Source organism: Podarcis erhardii (genome assembly GCF_964252035.2).
Source record: "Podarcis erhardii genome assembly, chromosome: 10".
In the NCBI taxonomy this organism is placed as follows: Eukaryota; Metazoa; Chordata; class Lepidosauria; order Squamata; family Lacertidae; genus Podarcis; species Podarcis erhardii.
The window spans coordinates 37,410,580-37,425,408 of record NC_138500.1 but is presented as its reverse complement, the minus strand read 5'-3'; the positions used below and the strand labels follow the sequence as shown (position 1 = coordinate 37,425,408).

The 14,829-nt window shown below is 38.8% G+C and overlaps 1 protein-coding gene across 4 annotated transcripts in view; it reads right to left on the bottom strand.

Annotated features, from left to right (window-relative positions):
* The window catches only part of EEA1 (early endosome antigen 1), a 44,669-nt gene that overhangs the window by 28,293 nt on the left and 1,547 nt on the right, over positions 1–14,829 (bottom strand). The window contains exons 1-10 of one of the 4 annotated variants that reach the window (XM_081878187.1): positions 14,044–14,101; positions 10,658–10,782; positions 10,218–10,340; positions 7,789–7,916; positions 6,895–6,949; positions 6,716–6,781; positions 5,412–5,451; positions 4,494–4,607; positions 4,284–4,405; positions 3,334–3,489 (exon numbers count right to left, since the gene is read on the bottom strand). In XM_081878187.1, the coding sequence (XP_081734313.1) occupies positions 3,334–3,489; positions 4,284–4,405; positions 4,494–4,607; positions 5,412–5,451; positions 6,716–6,781; positions 6,895–6,949; positions 7,789–7,916; positions 10,218–10,340; positions 10,658–10,782; positions 14,044–14,086 (972 nt within the window). In that variant the 5' untranslated portion in view covers positions 14,087–14,101. Of the gene's footprint in view, positions 1–3,333; positions 3,490–4,283; positions 4,406–4,493; positions 4,608–5,411; positions 5,452–6,715; positions 6,782–6,894; positions 6,950–7,788; positions 7,917–10,217; positions 10,341–10,657; positions 10,783–14,043; positions 14,102–14,829 lie in introns of those variants that run through there. The other 3 variants (XM_081878188.1, XM_081878189.1, XM_081878190.1) reach the window with 3 other exon arrangements.

Sequence of the window (14,829 nt, the reverse complement as noted above, 5' to 3'; positions counted from 1 at the left end):
AGAAACATTTTTTCAGAAAGGAGATGGCAGTGTGCAAATTTTTTTCATAGTTATCTGATATAGATAGATACAGGACAATGTAATGGTATAAAGCTCAAAAGGTTTTACTAACTGATTACTAAATCAGTGTTTAACTTTTACATATGAAATGCAGGTCCCTTATTCTTTTACCACAATAAGTTATTATTTTAAAAAATGAAAGTTAAAAATATTGAGTGTCCTAGGGGCGGGGGGAGCATGTTTACTATCAACATGAGAAAGAGAATTTGGTGACAGAGCTCAGATCCTTGAAAGGTGTGTGTGCATGTATGAACCTATTTTGCATGAGTGTGCACTCAAATGTACAGTGGTGCCCCGCAAGACGAATGCCTCGCAAGACGAAAAACCCGCTAGACGAAAGGGTTTTCCGTTTTTTGAGGCGCTTTGCAAGACGAATTTCCCTATGGGCTTGCTTCGCAAGACGAAAACGTCTTGCGAGTCTTGCAATTTTTTCCGCTCCCCCCCCCTTTTTCTAAGCCGCTAATAGCCGCTTTGCCACTAAGCCGCTAATAGCCGCTAAGCTGCTAATAGCGCTAATCCGCTAAGCCGCTAATAGGGTTGCTTCGCAAGACGAAAAAACCGCAAGACGAAGAGACTCGCGGAACGGATTATTTTCGTCTTGCGAGGCACCACTGTACTATGGCTACAAAACAGCTACCAGGATGTAGCTCGCGATGAAACTACTGGCTTTCCATAACATAAAAGTATAAGCATTCGCTACAGACAGGGTTACTTTTGGACAACTGGTCCCTTTCCATGGTCCTTTTTTGTGGTTTTACGAAGCAAGTACATCTACTTGTGATAGATGGAATTGGTTTGTCTACATTTTAACACAAGCTTTGCGAGTGGTCAGTTACCCCACCTTGTCTTTGGACAAGCAGTAGCGATTGTAGAGTGCTTCCTAGCTACTACGCTTTTTGTATAAGCTCTAGCCCTTTTATTTCTATAACTTAACACCCCATTCTTCAACCCAATGAGGTTCCCAATAAATTCATATAAAGCTACACTTCTTGGCCATGAGGGACCTTGCCACGCTAATCCAAGCTTTCATAATGTATAGGATTAGCTGCTATAATGTGATTTATTATGCCGTTTTTGTATTTTCCAGCTGTGTGTTTTATGCTCCACTCGTAGGCTGAACTGAGCAGGATACGGCAGCTGTACTGCTGTTCTGCTCTCCCCCTTCAGACATAATTAGGAGTACAGGACTCTTGTTCCACTGATGTTATATCAAATGAGGTTCTATGTCAAATTTCCAACTCACTTTTTAAAACTTAGAGGACATGTTTATTTTATTTAAGTAAAAAAGGAGAGTTAATCAGGGGTGGCTCTGAAGTACCGAAGGGGGAAAACCATGCCATGTCTCCCAACACTTCCACAGATGTGACATAATAACCACAGCCTTTAGTTTTTCTTCCTCTGTAATCACACTCTGTGGCATTGTTCATCTACTTACCCAAATATTTTGCTGAATTGTTAAAGTATTTGCAAAAGGTTTGCTGAAATGTCTTTGATTTGCACACAGATACACAGTAAGTTCCCACCTGATGTAATAAGATATTGAAATGATCTTTAGAACTGAACTCAATGTGATAGGCTGGGATTATTTTTTTTTTTAAGTATTACCTCAAGTTCCAAGACCTCCATGAGAAAGCAGCAAAAATAAAATAAAACAGATGGGTGAATGGTGAAAGAAAGCAATGATAAATGCTAGTACCACGTTAAACACAGATTTCATGAATTTCATGGATGTACTTTTAGCAGGGCTAGGCTGCAATTCTGGGGTTAAATACCACTGAATTCAATGGGGTTTACTTCTGAGCGGAAACACAGAGAGCTGCACTATCAGGCTGCAACACCTATGCACACTTACCATTGGACATATTAGGACATACTTCCAAGTAAGCATATATAAGATTAAGTTGCAAGTATTTAGATAACTCTTTGTGGGCAGCACCTTTTTAATTCAGGGACCCAGTCCCACTACAGTTTACATTCTTCGAGTAAAGAGTATTTGTTTTGCTTTTTCATACTGGTTTATGCCCATTATATATCAATGGCAGTCCTCTTTGGGTAAGGAACCTGTTGGCAGCCTGAGCAATGCTAAGAGACAATGAGAGTTTGAGTCCAACAACATCTGACAAGCCACACGTTTCCAACCCATACTCTCTATCAGTGGTTCCCAACTGGTGGTCTGCAGACCCCAGGGGGTCTGTGGCACCATTCACATAACTAAAACTACCATAGGTAAAGGTAAAGGGACCCCTGACCATTAGGTCCAGTCGTGGCTGATTCTGGGGTTGCGGTGCTCATCTCGCTTTATTGGCCGAGGGAGCCGGTGTACAGCTTCTGGGTCATGGGGCCAGCATGACTAAACCGCTTCTGGCAAACCAGAGCAGCGCACGGAAACGCCGTTTACCTTCCTGCCGGAGCGGTACCTATTTATCTACTTGCACTTTGGCATGCTTTCAAACTGCTAGGTTGGCAGGAGCAGGGACCGTGCAACGGGAGCTCACCCCGTTGCTGGGATTCAAACCGCCGGCCTTCTGATCGGCAAGTCCTAGGCTCTATGGTTTAACCCACAGCGCCACCTGTGTCCCTTAAAACTACCATAAGAGATATTAAAATTTTCAAAAGTACGGGGTGCATGGCTTAGCTTCTGAAAAACGGGGGGGGGGGGGACAATACTTCGCTAATTGGGAACCACTGCCCTATATAATCAAGTTATAAAGCATTTTTAGTATCTAGAATCCAAGAGGAAGATGAGCACAGATGACTAAAAAGAACATGTCACAAACACTGAATAAACAATATGATAAATGCAAAACTAACAATCTAGACAGACAACTTGTTTATAGATTTTCATATAGTTGACCATCACAATCTTAAGCACTTTTTTTGGTTAAAAAATGAGGTGCCAGAACTCATATATTGATTAAAGTGCCATGGGTGCCAGCAGAAAATGGCTCCAAGGGGGGGGAGGGGAGAGAGAGAGAGAGAGAGAGAGAGAGAGAGAGAGATGCCAGTACTCTGTACCAGTGGGTACTGTCACAAAAAAGCCCTGCCTAGAGATATCACCATTTAATAATGAGAATAAAAATGATATTGTGAAATGGGAATTGACTTGGAAGTAGCAGTGCACACAGGCTTCCAAAGATGATATGAATTGATAATGATAACAGATTCTAGTAAAGTTTTTTTTAAAAAAAAATTACAGTAAAGAAAGAACTCAAGAAAGAGTCCTAGATTAATATTTATTTTTACATGAGAAATATTTTTTGCCAGATACTCTACCTCTGAGGTTGAACATTCTGCTCGCAAATGATTACACTCATCTTTCAGCTTCTCAGATTCTTTCTCACGCTCCAAAGTCATCTTGTCCATCAGCATTTGAACTTGAACTAATTCCTTCTTTAAAACAGCAACATCTTCCACCCCGGGCCTCTGAAGCTTTAGAAAAATGAAAGAATGGCAAATACATCTTATGGAAATCAGACTGGCAGCATATTTTCAATATGGTTTGCCAGAAATTTTCTGACTTGACACCTGCGATTGGGGATATTAATAGCACACAAAAAATATTCTATACTGCACTGGCCAGATTTAGATCTGCTTAAAACCAACATGGTGGCTGCATGATGTGCAATATTTCTGTATTTGAAGAGTTCTAGAACAGCAAATCTAGCTTTCATTTCTTAGGTCCAGACAGTTGGTTTTAACTTCCTGGGATGTCTTTACACTCAACTCCTGTTGCTACAGTCCTGTGTAACTACATCTACTGGAGCTGCTCAGAGAAATTCAAAGTCATATGAAGGTTAAAACTTGCAACAGCTGTGGGTAATAACTTGTATCTAGTTACTTTTTGTACTCAGGAATAGTTTCCTGGGTAGAAAATGCACTGTGTAGTTGATTAATTGTGCATACGTAAATAAATTTGAATGTGGCAACAGAATGTAAAAAAAAAAAGCCATGATAAATTTAGTAAACAGGGGAAAAATAAGTACAAAATTCTTACTTCCTAACAACAATTTCTCTTTCCCTCTTTCATTAGTTTTTTTTTAGTTTAGGGCAAGATAACAGATTCTTACATCTGGGCCTTGTTTTGTAACATTAAAAAATCACTGTCAAAGATGAACAATAACAGCTTGTTTAAAAAATGCAGTTAAAATTATCAATAGCTGGAACCGTCCCCTTCCAATTTGGACAAAGAACAAGTAAAACATGATCACATGATAATATGTTACCAGCTCTGTTTTCAAATCTTCGCATACACCTCTCTCTTTTTGTAGCTCTTGTGTCAAACTGGCCACTTTCTGTTCTGCAGCTTGTCGAAGGCTTGTTTCTTCATCATATTTGGCTTTAAGATCTCGTTAAGAGAAAGGTCACACAAAAGGTCATTCATTTAATTTAAACTGAAACAAGTATCGTGTTGCATAACAATTATGGACACTTACCCACAATTTCAGTGGCCAACTGTGCTGCTTTCTGTTCAAATAAGTCTTTCATCTGCTTAATATTAAAGTTTTCTACATGACTCTCTTCTAGCTGCTGTTCTAATGATTCTAATTCTAAAAAGAAAGCATGTTTATTGAATATCTCAGAAGTGGAGTAATGTTTTACAGACCCCTATACTGATAAAAATAACATTTTTTAACATTAAATAGAATCTTGTTGTGTGAATAAAAAATGATGATTAACATAATCAAATCAAGTACATTTTTTTGGAACTCCAGTTATATTGCAAAACAACTATGCAGACATGCTGCATTTTCATACAAAGTACAGGCATGTTTCACATTTACTCACAGCAATCTTGAGCACTATTATTTAAATTTATTTTCCCACATTACTCACTTAGATTATAAGGATTTCCTGCTTATTTTAACATAAATACTAAAGTGGAGGACTACAAGTAATTTCCAGAGCAAATAGATCATCAAATTAATCAAATTAACCGTGTGTTAATTGTGGTTTCCCAATTATTTAACCTGGTAGCAATTGTGGTTTATTAAATCATTAACTATAATAAGCTGCAGCAAAAAGAAATTGTTCTAAAAGGGAACAAGCTACAGGAACATGTACACTTTTACAAGAAAATTAATCTCCTTTCCTCTAATTAAAACACAGAACCAGCATGACTTTCTAGAGGTACAGAAATGGCTCCAGATAAAAGCAGAGAACAAAATTTTAGAATATTTGTCAGCTGCACTTCAAACTGAAATATTTGCACTACAGCTGGTTGAGTCACTTTCTTGAAGCAGACATTATGGGGGGGGGGATGCTTCAAGAGATATGTGAATCATGCAATAACATTTTATTGACAATTACATTTCTTTAACCACCACAAAACTGTGTTTAAAAAAGTATGTTACCTGTAGATGCAGCAGTTTCCAGTCCATCAGGTTTAGACTCCTTAAAAAGAAAATAAGAAAATTTTCAGAGGTATTTAAAAATATTGCCATTTAATTGCACACACTTAAGTTGCAAAAGTTAAGAACTGATTAAATTCAGCACATTTTATTGATCAAATTCAACAGTTACCTCTAGAGAATAGAATGCCAAGTTGTTGTGACTAAGAATAATCCTGCACATGAGTAAGTTACCAAGACAAATTATTTAGTACATACAAGTACTTCTATGAGTCCACACACTACACTAAGGGAACAATAAATAATGCTATGCTTTTATGTTATCTCCATTCACTTTGACAGGACTCCACTGAAATGAATAAAGATTGTAAAGTAGTTGCATTTGTTGGGTTACTATGCATTCATTCTGCTAGGATCAAAGGACAGAGCTACAGGATGAAGCCCCCACGGTCTTATCCCACCTGGAACTCAAACTGCCAGAGAGAGGCAAAGCGACCAGAGAAATGAAGACAGATGCAGATAGGATCAGTAGGTGACATCAAATACTCATACTCAAGAGTAGGCTGATTGAAATCAATAAACGTAAGTAACCAAGTCCACTGATTTCTATGGTCCTAATGCCAAGTATGACATAGCTGGATATCACCCAGTAAAAATAGAGGGGGCGGGTTTCTCTTTAATAGGATTTTGATCAGTACATGCATATCTGGTTTTCACAGGTTTTAAGAGTGCATTAAAAAAAAAGAGCACACATTAAGCAATTATTCCTTAACTGGCACTACATTAAAGAGTGGTAGAAGGAAAAGATCAGCAGAGGAAAGACAATAGAGAAGAAAAGGGTGATAGGAGGAAAAGGAAGCCATGGGGAGGAAAGAGAACAAGATGGGAGGGAAAGGGTCAGAAGACTTAAGAAGGGGGGGGTGCAATAGGCCCAAAATATGAATATGAAAGCTTTGTAGCTGGCCATATTGTTGACACTACTACTGTATAGTTCAGGGGTGGGAAACCGGTGAACTTACAGGTGCTGCTGGACTTTTAACTCCCCATCAGGGGCATTTAAGTTCAACAGTGTCTGGAGTGCCACAGGTTCCCCACTATTGGTATAGGTTAAATAAATCTATTAAATAAATCTATTAAATGATAAACACACACACACATGCAATATTCTTAAACTACTTCAGTAAATGAGTTATGGAACTAACTGAATCAGGCCACGTGCCTTACAAAAAAGGTTTTAATCTTCCATTTCAAGGATGATAACAAACTGCTTGTGGTAAACCTGCTTCAAGTATTTTTAAAGCAATTACTTGCTGCCTCTGCCCTTGAACTTTCTCTAATTCTTTCTTCAGCTCTTCAGAGTACCATCGCTCCTCCTGAGCAAAGGGAAGTTAAAAGCATTTTATGAGCTTATAGGTTTGGCAATCTTCTAATGCACTTTTTAATTTTAAACAAAGAACTGCATTCACAAGTAATGCACACTTCCAACCTTAAGTGAAGCTTGCAAGTCTTGAACTTCTTGCCGTAGTAGTGTTACATCATCTCTGAAAACATCCCATGTTAAAGAGGAGACAAATAATGTTTGAACTTGTGTTAAAATAAATTTTTGCAGTTAAATTAAATAACATTTATTTCTCTGAGAAATATTCAAACAAACTACTTTCAGTTAGTCTTCTGAATTCCAGATACAAGTTAAGCATATATCCATTAGCTCCCATCATATTAACCATCATATTTAAAAATGCTACACTTATTAACATAAGTACCTTAAGATGCAGTCCAAACTTAAGCATTGGCTTTAGCTAGACTTACTTCCTAGTTAAATAAACTTAGTACTGCGATCCAGTTTTGAAATGCATGTGCAGTCATTTCTCTACATGAAGCATTAGGAAAACATCTTTTAAGGGAAAAAATGTATTTTAAGAAAAAAAAGGGGAAACCAGAACAGTCAATAATTACTACAACAATGATATAATGTTATAGAGAGAAAAGCATCTTTGCTACGGCAGCAACTTATTTTATTTATGTGTTACTTTCCAGAAAAGTCTTGAAGCAACAACAATAAACAATAAAATAAATCAATATTAAAAATTGTACACTAAAAGTTCATTCACAGAAAAATCGTAAGAAGTGATGAACAATTCAAAGGCGTAGCAAGTTTTTACAAACGATACACAAGAAAATCCCATTGTACCTTGTCTGCTACAATGAATAGCATGCAAGCTGCTGAAGATTCTAACACTGGTAACCTTCATCCTTTCATTTAACTGAACCATTTATCTACTGCAGATTAACATGCTTCAATATATTATTCAATGTTCAGATTACTACATGCTTAACATGCCGTTATGATAAGTTATTACTGCTTAGTATTGCTTAGTACCTGTTTGGAGACATGTTAGTTTCTCTTCCTTGGCTTGTATCAATACCAGATTCATGAACTGCTTCATAGTGCTTAAAAAGTTCTTCAGCTGATCCATGAGACTTCATACAAAGAGGACAAATAAATCCCTGTAACATAAAGGGGGGGGGAGATTAATAGTATTCCATTGCTTTTTATACTACTTTTAATTCATCATTCTATCTAAATATAGAATATTCTGTAACGAAACAAGAAAACTGCATTTCAACAATACAGTTTTCAAACCACTCATAAATATGAGTCAAATGAAAACTATAAATTGAGATGGATGTGCCTGCAATAGTTGCAGTAGTAAACAATAATTGTAATTTTGAATATGATAAGCAAATAATTGCTAATTCAATGCCAGACATGCCATACTTATCCACTTTGACTTTTGGAACATTTTTAACTTACATTTTAAACCTATATCACTTCTGTCATTGGGTTTGTCTGCACTTCGTCTTAATACATGTATGATACTGATCTATAGGATCTTTCTGCAGAATTCAGATTCCAGACTTCAATTCAGACACTGTGCCAAAACACAGCTAAGGAAACTTACCTCTAGGCCACATGTGTATGCAATGCTGAACTATGTGAGTGAAGTAAAATGAGCCCAAACAAAAACTCAAGCTCACAGTATTTTTAATGCTTTCTTCCAAACATTTCAGCAAAGGCATGCCTTAAAAAAGGGGAAGCTAAAATGGACTTACATGTAAGATTTAGCACTTTGATCAAGCCACTCACATTTACTGTTGTTGGCATCCGTCTGTCTCGAGAGACAGTGGAGTGAAACTCCAGGGGTGAAGTCAAACTGCTGCGTTAGCAGCACCAAAGTGACCTACCCGGAGCGCAAGTCTGGGCAGTGTGTCTGGAGGTCCTGGGCTGCCCAGACAACAAGACCCGCCCACCCAGCTTCACTGATGTGGTCCAAAGGAAAGCAGAGCAATACATTTGGCACCAGCTGGATGTACAAGGACTCCTAGGATTTGTGTTGGGTTTACTCCTTGGCCTTTTCTTCTCCTAAAGATATTCTGCAAGGCAGCAAAGGTTTAGCATCAGAGTTCTCCTTCTCCTAGATGGACTACCTTCCCAGGTTAACAAGTCCCATCTGCTCCTCACTTTCTTCTACAACACCTGAAGACCGCCTTCTTGACCATTGGCCCCACTATTAGTCTTGTCTGTTCAATCCGCCAAAGCCTGTCTTTTCATGCAAGGGAAGTCCTTAACTCAATGAGAGTTTAAGACCCATCAGCTACCCTCACCTGGTTTAGCTGGCCAGTCAAAGCCTTTTCCCAAAGTGTGGCAGCTGTCACATGCTGACAGCTTCTAGGAGCCACAGGTGAGGACCAAAGGTGGACAAACTACACCATTTACTGTGCATCTTTAAAAAAAAAATAATCTGCATACTAGTATAAATGAAGCTACAGGAGAGAAGGTAAACTTCCTCCATATCTGTCAATGCTAGTATGTAGAGTTACACTGCAACATTCTAATTGTTGATTGTACATGAAAGCAATGCCTTTTTAAAACGCACAGTGCAAAAGCTACTTGAGCTCATTCCCAGATTCTCCTGACAGTGCCTGAGTGCAATTGTTTTACTATTGATTAGTGTTTTATTAAAAAGACGAAAAAAATCACCCTTTACCATAAGAGGTAACATTTTCTAAGAGAGGTTTCACTACATACACTACAAAAAAAAAAAAAAAAATTCTGACTTTTCTTCAAGTAGTAATGCCTTCCTAGTATGCCTACGAACTCTCAATAGAAAACCCCAAGCAAAACTACAGCTGCCTATGTATGAGCCATGTTGAAGGAGGTGGATTCTTCACCACTCCAGCCTTCTACAGGTTTGAAACGCTCTGGCAAAAATCTCCATCTTGGTCCGTAGCACAGACCAAGCTGCCCAATATAGCTCTATATCCAGAAACCTAGAAGCAGAATTTCTAGTGAACAAGTCTGTCAAGCCACAAACACTTAAATGGGAAAATGATTTTATATCCTGTTCTGTAAGTTCACAATGAAATATGCCGGAGAAAATTCAAGTAATGTATCAAGTTGTTCAAATAACTACATGAGGAACAAAAACATGCAAAGCTATTTTCAATATGTAAATGCCAATCTTTGATACCACAGCCATTCCACAAAAGGCAGCTGCAAATCAGAAAGAAGGAACCACAAGACACTGTCAGGACATACAATATCTGACACTAGCCTTCTGTTATGGATATAACACCACCACCACCACTAAAAAACCCAACAACCACCAATACACCCTGTATATTCCTAGAGTAGGAAGTATCCAGAAAAGCTGAAAGGGCCCACACCAGAGCAACCAGAAAGGAAAAGCACTTATTTTTCCAAGCATCCCAGAACCAAGCCACTGAAGCCAAATAAACAAGACCCACAGTGGCAGTAGGCGGTTCACGAAGCTCCAATCTTCTTGTTTCTATCCCAACGTGCTCTTGGTAATGTTCGGACAGATCAGTGGCAGTAACACACATTTTCATGCACACTGGACAGATGAAGCCCTGTGAAACAGTTGCTTTTAGGCATGTATATATTTTAAAACATTGGAAGCAAACTGAATGTCAAAAAAGGCAGCACAATGCTCAGATTTTCTGTGGCAGCAAATATATACAAAATATGGGATTCACCAAATGGAGAACCAAACACAACGCAAAACAACATTTTATGCAATATTGCAAGATATTCAATGCAACTAAACACTGAACATTGAAATAAGTAGGAGTAAGCATTCCTAGGCAATTTTTCCAAAGAGGTCAGATCCAAGGTTTAGAACAAATCTAAGTTCAATCTAAGGCAATGTATTATTGTAATACAGTACCTCTGAAGAGCTCTCATTGTTGACATCCACCGCATTTCCTGGGACTGCAGATGAATCGGAGTCAGAACTCTGAGATCCAACTCTGCCCGGAGTCTGAAAACAAAAAGGCAGATGTAATATATTTCCTTACTGTATTGCAAGAAATAAATAGATATTAAATCAGTCATACTTTATAAAATCTTTTGCAACAGATGCACATGTGAATTGTTTAAATTCTCTGTTCTAAAGTAACAGGAAATTACACTAGTACCTCCAACTATATTCAAATGTACAAACTGAGCAGGAGTGTTAGAGCTATAGCAACGAGCATACAGGTTGGCACTATCACAAAATAAGAACCTTTATCTTATTAGTAGAATGTGTAATAAAAACTATCAATCGTCCAATAATTCTCTAGGTTCCATGGATGTTTAAAGACACATGTATGTTGCCTTGGCTTCATGCATTTCCCATAAGCAACTCAGTGAAGTACTGTAGCACAAGCTTTGTTTTTAAAGCATAGATCTCGCCTTACTTATTTTTTAACACAGGCATTTTGTGCATATGCTAGACACTGAACATGTTCAGTGGCATTTTTTAAAAAAACTTTTGCGGAACAGCTGAACATTTTTAAGGCCTAGTGAATGCATGGATCTTCCACCTGTCCTTCTCTAGACTGAAGCTACCATGGCAGTTAATTTTTTTCAAATATGATAGCCATTCTACATTTTAACGGACACGGTAGTGCCATATTTTAAAGAAAATCTGATTGACAATAATGTACACAGTACTTATTTGATCTTTTTAAAGAAATCACATATAGAAAACTTTTCACTTGTAAATGAAGGAAAAGTACAGTAATCTTCATCACCATCATCATCAACAACAAAAGGGCAACTGGGCCACCTCAGAGTTGGGACAATTAACCTTTTTGGCCCAAGGACCACATTCAAGATTCAGCATGTGCACAACAGTGATCACGGCCAAAGTGGTTGTGCCTATGCAGAGATGCATGGGGCCTCCTACCCACCCTTTGTAACTTCCTCCTATTATATATCAGACATGTGCCCTCTTTATTTTATTTCAGTGCCTACTAAAGACATTCCTCTTTCATCAAGCCTTCTATATGGAGATATTTATTCCAGTTGATAGTTGCACAGAGTTTGAATTGCTTTTATATATTGCTGTTGTTCTAATCATAATGTTTTATATATGCAACTGTTTCACAGGTTTTAATTATATTGTAAATTGTCTTATGGGAAGCAATTTTTAAATGAAATACCTAGTAATAGATAATAATAAGGTGCACACTCACATATCACACGGATGCATAGTGCGCACACACAGGCACGCTTCACTCACACATACACATACACATACACATACACTTCTCTCACACATACATGCAAGCAACCCTGCATATATAGGCATATATTACTCCATCCTAGCACTCTCATCCTAGCACTGCAATGAGGCTATTTCTCTATCACAGCACTGAACTAGGAGGAGAGGTTTAAAACTCTACAAAGCCCAGCACTGTGATGGAGTTTCAAATTGCATCAGTGCACATGGCTGAGATGATAGTGATTTCTCCCCATCTGTTTACCTTCAAAGGCACCTCTTCTTCCTCTGACTCGGCACCATTATGAAGAAGATCTTACTGTTCAGGAAGTGGAAGAAGTACTCATTCCTGTTTCCTGAGCACCTAGCAATGGCACTGTGCCAAAGGGAGAAGAGGTGCATTTGCAGATAAGAGAAGGCACACCCAATTCAGCAAGCAGGTGGAAGACTACTTGGCAGCAGTTTGGCAGGCTTCATCCAGCCCTCCCATGCATTTACTACCTCTAGCTCAGCACATCAGAGGGTACCTTTTTTTGTTCTTATTTCACTTGTTATATATAAAGTTGGTCATTACCTGGGAAATCATAAGTAGATAAGGAAACAGCTAGCTGCAAACTATAACAATCTTGTAGAAATTGCACCGAGCAATAAAGTACACACATTAGAAGAACAGGCTCTTAGTGATAAAAGATACTCTTAACACATCTTGAAGATCTCACCAAATCCACAGTAAAAACATAAGTCTTCCTTCATCAAAAACAACTAAGCTAATTACCAGCAAACTACGCAAAAATCTTCTAAGCATTCAAAGTGGGTATCAAACATCTAGGATGCAGTTTTCACCACATGATTTTAGTGTTTCATGGCACTGGCATTATAAGACTGGAGCATTCTCTTTCAATGGAGCATTCTCTTTCAGTGAGCTAAGTGACTCAACTCCATTCTGAACAGCTTACAGGTAAACCCACAGAAGAGGCAAGAATCACCTTTCGTCTTCAATGAGTCAATCCACAACTGAAAAAACCCCTCTATATTATGGTACTCTTGTTTCTATTATGTTCACTTTCAATATCTAAGTTTTTACCTACAGAAGATCCTTCCTTGTCCCTTCTCCTGCTTCCATAGCATCAGAACAGAAATCAGCCCTTCTTTTTCTTACTGACTGGCGTGCTGAAATATTTCATATCAGGGTCAGTAACCTTTTTCAGTCCAAAACTACATTCTCTCATGGTCAATCTTCTTTATATGTTGGGTGCATACCATCAGTGCTTGGGGAAACAGATGTTACTCTTATCTTTGGATTGTAGGCTACAGTCCAGCCAAGCAAAAGCCAGAGGTTTCCATACGTACAACTCTCCAGCCAAGCAAGAGGCATTGTTACAGTTCTACAACATTTTCCAGCATGTGTGGAGAAGGATGTGGAGCAAAGTGAGGGAAGGATGTAGCCTGGGGAAAGTCCTGAGGGGCTGCATTTGGCCCCTTGAACCAATGCTCCCCCCCCCCCCCGGGTATATGAAAGTATGGAAGTGTCCAAGTCAGACCATTAATGAATCTAGCTCAGTACAATCCATAGATATTTTTCCAAGCCCTGCCATCACAGATCCTTTAACTGGTGAAGTCAGGGACCGAAACTGGCATAAGCATAGCATGAGCTATGGCCTCCTCACAATATCACCATGTGATAAAGGAAATAATTAGCAAGACAGATAAGAGCAAGCATTGCCATAGCCAGGATTTTTGTTGGGGGGGGCAGGCTTTTGTTTGAGGGGTAGAACCTCAGATTTGTATTGATTTTGATTGATTTAGGGGGGCAGCTGCTATGCCCATGACGGCAAGATAGTTTCGAATATAAGCAATGACCAAGATTAAGGGCAGAGCTACAGAAGACAGCCACAGTGTTCATGGACTAGCAAGATATTCAACACACGGTATGCGTTAACTTGGGTTTACAAGTCAACAGAAGAATAGGAAAGTCAAATAACTGTGCACTACCCAAGATTACTGTGGATATGAGCCTGAAAACTCTCAGCACATAAATGTGAAGCAGAAATGCCACTATTCTGTACTGTACCTCCAATCCAATCCAAATAAGTTTATTGTACTAGCCATTGGCCACGGCAAATCTAAATAAAAAATACAAGCAAAAGGGGTGTTGCGCCACAAATAATGGTCTTCATTTAGATCTCTGCGACTCCCTTACAGTTTACTGCTATATTGCCCAAGGTCTTCTTTCTGATCTTTTTGGCAAAAAGAGCAAATTTATGAGTCACTGAACTATCTACATTGCTAAGAAGCCATAGGACCTTCTCTGCCAGGTAAGAAATCACCTCTATTATGTACGTTATATCTGACACATGTCAGTATTCAAGCGTATATCAAAGGTGATGATAAAGAAGGTGATTAGCAAGAGTACAGTCGTACCTTGGTTTTCAAATAGCTTAGTTCTTGAACATTTTGGCTCCCGAACGTCGCAAACCCGGAAGTGACTGTTCCGGCTTGCAAACTATTTTTGGAAGCTGAACGTCTGGCAGGGCTTCTGCGGCTTCCGATTGGCTTCCTGCAGCCAATCAGAAGCCGTGCTTTGGAAGCTGAACAGACCAGCGGAACAGATTCCATTTGACTTCCAAGGTATGATGTACTAGGAAGGGTGATGGTGCACTTACTCTGAAGTAATGGTCACAGTAGTAGTTCCATGTTATGTATGTGTAAGTTCATATCATGGGCCCATATGTGAATGTGAGACACTTCCATCTACTCAAATAAGCAAATACATAATCACACAATGGTAGGAGCCTCTGCCTCCCAAAAGTACTTTATGCCACTGGTTTTAAAACTCCCCCTATCATGGAAGA